The sequence below is a fragment of the Benincasa hispida genome, chromosome 10 (genome assembly GCF_027475165.1).
Source record: "Benincasa hispida cultivar pf3 chromosome 10, pf3_genome.v1.1, whole genome shotgun sequence".
NCBI classification, from domain to species: Eukaryota; Viridiplantae; Streptophyta; class Magnoliopsida; order Cucurbitales; family Cucurbitaceae; genus Benincasa; species Benincasa hispida.
Genome location: NC_143487.1, coordinates 19,069,880 through 19,076,787, shown reverse-complemented (window position 1 = coordinate 19,076,787; position 6,908 = coordinate 19,069,880). Strand labels below are relative to the sequence as shown.

Here is a 6,908-nt window from a genome sequence, read left to right as displayed (position 1 = left end):
AGAAAAGTTAAAAAAAAAGAAAAAAATGAAAAAAAGTCCAATTTAAAACAAATGGTAATAGAAAAAGGATAAAGACCGTGGGCAAAATGGAAAATCAAATTATCATGGAAGCAAACCAATTAAAAAAAATTTAGACATCAATTTGATTATTTATTTTAAAAAATGGAGCGGTTCATGGTTTGATGGATGTATTGCTATCGGCTCTCCAAATGTACTTTTTTCACCCTTGCTAAATAAATCAAACCATAACCATGACATAATATTACGACAAAAATTACATTAATATAAACTCATTATTTTTACTGCAATAATTTTAATTTATAATACTCCAATTTTAAGAAAACGAGAAAAAGCCACTTCCGTCTGACGACTGAAAATCCCTTCCTCCGATATGGCGTCTCCAGCCGCAGCGCCACCGTCACCGTTCCAGTCTCAGCGATCTCCGCTCTCTTCCACTCCGGCCACCGCCGCCGCCACTGCCGCCGCCTCCCCTATTCACCGTTTTTCCACTTTCAATTCCCCTCACTCCGTTAACACTACCACTACCACATCTCCTCTCGATTCCTTTGCTTCCGACCCTGTTTTCTCCGCTTTTCTTTCTCCTTCTTTCTCCTCCAGTTCCTTCTCCTCCGCCGCTCTCTCCTCCGGCTCCCCAGCTTCCACCGCCGAGAAGCTTCAGAAGGCTATCCGTCTCCTCGAAACGCAGCTTCGCAGTGAGGTCCTCTCCCGCCACAATGATCTACTCTCTCAACTCTCATCTCTCAAACACGCTGAGAATGCCCTCTCCACTGTTCGATCCGGTGTCTCCTCCCTCCAATCCACCGTCCGTCATGTCCGATCTGAGCTTTCTGAACCTAGAAATATCGTTTCTACCAAGACCGTTCAGTTCTCCAATCTTCATCAAACTACCGAGCTTCTTCAACATACGATCCGTGCCCTTCGTTTGTCGAAGAAGCTTAGGGACCTTGCTTCTGCGTCTGCTGATGAGCCGGAGAAGCTGGATCTTGCTAAGGCCGCCCAGCTGCACTGCGAGATCTTGAGTCTTTGCAATGAGTTTGACCTTGCGGGCATTGATGTCGTTGATGAGGAGTTGAAATGGGTTAAAGAAATTGGGGATAAATTGAGAAGTGAGGCTATGAAGGTTTTGGAGAGAGGAATGGAGGGTCTGAATCAAGCTGAGGTGGGGACTGGTTTGCAGGTGTTTTACAATCTAGGTGAATTGAAGGCGACCATCGAGCAATTGATGACCAAGTATAAGGGAATGGGGGTGAAGAGCGTGAGTGTGGCATTGGATATGAAGTCGATTTCGGGGTCGGCTGGAAGTGGATTTGGTCCGGGAGGAATAAGGGGAAGTGGGACGCCACAGATTGGTGGAGGTGCGAAGGCAAGGGAGGCGCTCTGGCAGAGGTTGGGAACTTGTTTGGATCAGTTGCATTCAATTGTTATAGCTGTGTGGCACTTGCAGAGGGTCTTATCGAAGAAACGCGACCCTTTTACTCATGTTTTGCTGCTTGACGAGGCTATCCAGGCAAGTGATACTCGAAATCTGTTCTGTTGTGTAGATAATGAAGCTATTCTTTTTTCATATAAGACTCACGAGTGACAAGCCTAAGATATAGGTACTGATTTTTATTTAGACAATGTCTTTCATTACCTGGGTCTCGGTTACTATTAGTTAAACATTTTGGTTGGTTTATATCTGTCTCTAAATGACAAATGTAGTATAAGAAACAGAGAAACTGGGTGCATTCAAAATTTGTGATCATTTGGCCATTGGTGACAAGTGGTTGAATATAGTCTAGAAGTGAAAGATATGGTAAAGTGGCTGCTGAATATTTCTGTTGTTAACTTTGACCATAAAATGCTATTTACTGTAAACTTCGATAAAATAAATGATTCATCAATTGGTCATCACGAAGCTTTTTCTATTAGTTGAGAGTGGGAATAAAGATGAAATTAAGATTTCGAGCAGGTTTCAGTCCAAAAAATTTTCCCTACTTGCTTTGAAGCTTATCCATGTTGTCATCGTTTCCTTTCCACTCATTTGATAGTTCTCTTCTTTGAGACAGGTCTTGGTAACAAAAATTAGAGATTAGTATGCATCATGTTGAAAGTTGTGAGATTTCAATGCAGATTTAAATTAGAGATTATTTGGAGGTCATCGTTTGTACACTGCAAATTACACAAGTGGAGATACTTGCCTTGTCAAAATCTTTTACATGCTAAATTTGAAACAAAATCTTTTGAAATTCACATTAGTCCTTGTGCTGCTCAATTTTACACCCAGTTTGTGTATAGTTGTCTTAAACTTTCTCCATTTCGCAAGCAGTTTCTCATATTACCTGTGCATTGTTTAGGAAGGGGATTCTATGTTAACAGATCGAGTTTGGGAGGCTCTTGTGAAGGCTTTTGCTAGCCAAATGAAGTCGGTTTTTACTGCATCAAGCTTTGTGAAAGAAATATTCACTATGGGGTACCCAAAACTGTTCTCGATGATAGAGAATCTTCTTGAAAGAATTTCACGTGATACTGATGTCAAAGGGGTTGTGCCAGCAATAAGTTCAAGTGGAAAAGATCAGATGGTTGCAGCCATTGAAATATTCCAGACAGCATTCCTCGGTTTCTGCTTGAGTCGCCTATCTGATCTTGTTAGCTCTGTATTTCCAGTCTCAAGTCGTGGTAGTGTTCCCTCAAAAGAACAAATCTCAAAAATCATATCATGTATTCAGGAAGAGATTGAATCTGTTCAGATGGATGGACGCTTGACTCTACTTGTGCTGCGTCAAGTTGGCAAGGCCCTTCTCCTGCTGGCTGAAAGAGCTGAATGTCAGGTAGTTTGTTTTCTTGATGAAATTGGCATACTCTAATTTCTACTATCACTTGCAAGGGTATATAATCCAAAGTTATATGTTTATACTGTATTTCCACAAGATTTCTCTACTTGGGAATTTGTCTAATATAGTAGCAAGCCATAGTATGGTCCATCTATAAAGACCTCACGCAACTTTGGAAACATGTAAAGCAGCATTATATATATATATGACCTGACAAATTTTCTTCTTAGTGACATTGCTTTGCTTTACCAATCTATACAATCTCAGATTTTTCGACTTGTAGTTTAAGCTCTTAAACTGTCACTTGGTTCTGTTCTAGGTGAATAACTTTCGTATATCCTTCAGTGCTGGCTTGTAAAAACAAAATGGTTCATTGATTTTCATAAAAGGATAAAGTTTTTGTTGATGGAATTTTGATGTTTTACTCCTTTATTTCAGTGAAATTGTTTCATCTTTTAAAAAAATCAGGGAGGGACTTCTATAAAAGAAGGATCGTTCTTTTCTATTGATTTTTGTTTAAACTCAAGTATAGATCAGGAACATTTATATTTGGATTATAATTCTCAATGTTGGTGGAATATATTTGAATATGTACACTGAGTTGTGACTCTTATCATATTATTGAAATTTGATGGCAGATATCTACTGGTCCTGAAGCTCGCCAAGTAAGTGGTCCAGCAACTCCGGCCCAGCTTAAGAATTTCACATTATATCAGCATCTGCAAGAAATTCATACTCGAGTTTCATCTATGATAACTGGGCTACCCATCATTGCTTCTGATGTTCTGTCTCCCTCCCTAGGTTCAATATATGGGGTTGCCTGTGATTCTGTGACGTCGTTATTCCAAGCTATGCTTGACAGTCTTGAGTCTTGTATATTACAAATTCACGATCAGAACTTTGGTGCGCTGGGTTTGAATGCCGCGATGGACAATAATGCATCGCCTTACATGGAGGAACTGCAAAAGTACATTCTTCACTTCCGCAGTGAATTCTTATCAAGGCTGTTGCCTTCATCCAAAAATGCAACCACCTCTGGAACAGAAAACATTTGCACTCAGCTTGTAAGAAGCATGGCATCAAGAGTGTTAATTTTCTTTATCAGGCATGCTTCTCTGGTCAGACCTCTTTCTGAATCAGGAAAACTGCGAATGGCTAGGGACATGGCTGAACTGGAATTAGCCGTGGGTCAAAACTTGTTCCCCGTAGAACAACTTGGTGCACCTTATCGAGCTCTTCGAGCATTTCGTCCTCTTATATTTCTCGAAACATCTCAACTGGAGGCATCTCCACTACTGCATGATCTGCCAGCAAGTGTCATACTTCACCATCTATATTCTCGGGGTCCTGAGGAATTGCAGTCACCGATGCAAAGGAATAAACTTACTCCTCAGCAGTACTCTCTGTGGTTGGACTCTCAAGGTGAGGATCAAGTTTGGAAAGGTATCAAAGCAACTCTAGATGATTATGCTATCAAGGTAAGGGCCAGAGGAGACAAGGAATTCACCGCAGTATACCCTCTCATGCTTCAAGTAGGATCATCGTTGACAGAAAATTCCCGAGCTACATAACGTTCTTCATGTCTACAATTGTTTTTTCAAAAAGAAAGTCAGCCTGGACCATGTTTCAATGTTGATTCCTGGATGATGATGATGTGGGATAGTAGCCAGAGATACAAAGCTTGATCGATCACAACATGAAGTTTAGGTACCAAGCCATTCGCTCAATTTTCCATTTGCCTTATTAACTACATGAAGTAGCAAAGATACCATCTTTGAGTTCCATTTCCCCCATAAATGCAGGACCAAATTTTATTTGTTTTCCTGAGGCCGTCAAGGTCACTGGGTGATCAGATCAACTTTGAAGTAGTCGTCGACTTCGTCACTTATGCTTAGCCAGATAACCATGCTGTCTTTTAAACCGATTTACATGTTGATTTTCTATTCTTTTGTCCATTTTTTTCTTCCATTTACCAAATAATAGCTGAGAACTGTTTCCTGTACAATACATTATGTGTTAATCATCCCGGGTTGGTGGGGGGATCTTATACAAAATTTCTATAATAGTAATATCATCATAGTGTAAACATTTTTGTGGATCGTGAGGATGAATTATTGATTTTGATAGGCTTTACAGTACGATGGTTGACTGATGAATGATTGTTTCAGGCATCTGCTAAGTTCAAATAATAATGTAAATGGGCCATTGGCTTTAATTATTTGCTTTCCCCTGTAGTAGTAGTGAGTAGTGATTGCACTGCATCTGCTGGGATCTGTGCAAGGAAAACAACAGAACTCATCAATGCCTTTCCTTTTATAATCAAACTCTATCAAGTATGCTTAAGTTTTAGTAATATTTACTTTCACATCTAATAATTTAAACCTTATAATGTTTTATGTAGCTCAGATACCAATTATTGAAATTTTAAGAAATAGGATGCCATTGAAGAACTAGCCTAACCTCTCTCTCTCTCTCTCTCTCCTTTTTTTTTTCCTTGTAGAAAGTGTATCCTAAAATGACCAATGTGATGTTATGTTCTTTACTTTACTGTGAAATAGCAATACATATATATAGCCTATTATCGACAAGTTAAACACTACAATAGAAACTGATGTAAATTACAGTTTCCTTTTTCCTTCTAAGTACAGATTAACAGAGGAGCATCCTTATGAACAACCATTGTCGAAGAGGGCTCGATAGTGACTCCTATCCTTACAATGAGAGATGCTAGCTCGTAGGCAACGACGTAACCTTGGTAGCGAGGTATGGCTAAATTCTTCACCCTATTTATTTTTCCAAAGATCTTTACAATCCTCAATAATTGACCCCATATAGTTATCCCCATTCCCCCCTTTGTTTCTGCCATCTTCATCCAAAGCTGAGCCTGATAAAACAACTAAAATCAATAATGGAGCAGTTATGAAATTGTGTTGAAGCAGATATTGAAGGACATTGATGGTGGCCTGGCCTGGGGCTGATGCTGGCTGGGCTCCAAAGAAACAACTGAAATGTACAATTCACTCTTTAGTAATTAAAAAAAAAAAAAAAAATCTGACACAAACACCCACACCCACACGCATTGGGAAAAGAAAGATGACACACATAAAAAAATCAAAAACCAACTTCCATTTTCCACTACTTGGATTTTGGAATCAAAATTATCTCTTATATGTATTTTCCTCCATTTCCTTCATTCAATGTGAAAAGACTTGTCCCCACACCACCAAATCCTCATTTCCACATGCAATTCCCAAACTTTCATCACTGCCATACCACTGCTACCCAACCCATTAAATTTTAAACAACATTAAAAACCAAACCCAAGCTTGTGGAAAAAAAAAACTTTCCTATCTCTCCATTTTTATTTTGGGTCCATAAAGAAACCAAAGCATTGATTGCTAAGGGTGAAAATTAGGCAGCCTGAACTCTGACCCCTTTTAGCTTTTTTGGTAGGGTACCCTACTACTCAAAGGACCAACCTCTCCAAAAAAATCAGTGTACAGTATTTAATTTCTCACTTTGTTCTCCCCTCCTACTTCTCTTTCACTCTTTCCAACATAGGTTTTGATTTGATGAAGGGCATAAATTATTACTTTAGAGTTAAAGCATCCTCACTCATAAGCAATGTATTAGTCCTTATAATGATGCTTCAACGAACAATCTATTTGTGTGTGGAAAAAGAAGATGATAATGATGATTTTAGAAAAGAATGAAGGGATATTGATTTGTGTCTTTATTTCTTTGTTGCTTCACATTTAGGAACCTTATTCATTAAATAACAAGCTCTCTTTTTATTTTCCCTTCTTCCTTAGTCTGTCTCTTTCTTCAATATCGTCGAAAGAGATAGGTGAACTCAAGACAAATTTAAAAGGATTTTTTCCCCTCTAACTTTTCCTATATGGGGTGTGGGTGAGATGAATAAGATTCCCTAAAAAAAAAACTCAAAGATAGAGATTTGAAAGAGAAAAGAGTGGTATAGAGAATCTTAAAACGTGAGGGTTAAAAGAGAGTGGACTATGGAGATCACATGTGGAATATTAAGCCAACACCACTTGAAAAAAAAAGTTACAAAAA

The 6,908-nt window shown here is 38.9% G+C and overlaps 1 protein-coding gene across 7 annotated transcripts; it reads left to right on the top strand.

Moving 5' to 3' along the window:
• The first annotated feature begins 248 nt into the window (after positions 1–248).
• Positions 249–6,908, top strand: LOC120088058 (Golgi transport complex protein-like protein). Of its 7 annotated transcripts, none has more exons than XR_005484812.2 (5): positions 255–1,528; positions 2,358–2,831; positions 3,473–4,541; positions 5,459–5,597; positions 6,288–6,908. XR_005484812.2 is itself a non-coding variant. In XM_090306001.1 (3 exons), exons 1-3 carry the CDS (start codon positions 392–394, stop codon positions 4,403–4,405), a joined length of 2,544 nt encoding a protein of 847 aa, XP_090162127.1. In that variant the 5' UTR covers positions 249–391; the 3' UTR covers positions 4,406–4,972. The 7 variants fall into 7 exon arrangements, 2 of the variants coding, with proteins under 2 accessions (XP_090162127.1, XP_038901019.1); XR_005484810.2 differs by having other exon boundaries at positions 5,713–6,908; XR_016523924.1 differs by lacking the exons at positions 5,459–5,597; positions 6,288–6,908 and adding an exon at positions 4,637–4,972 and having other exon boundaries at positions 249–1,532; positions 2,362–2,831.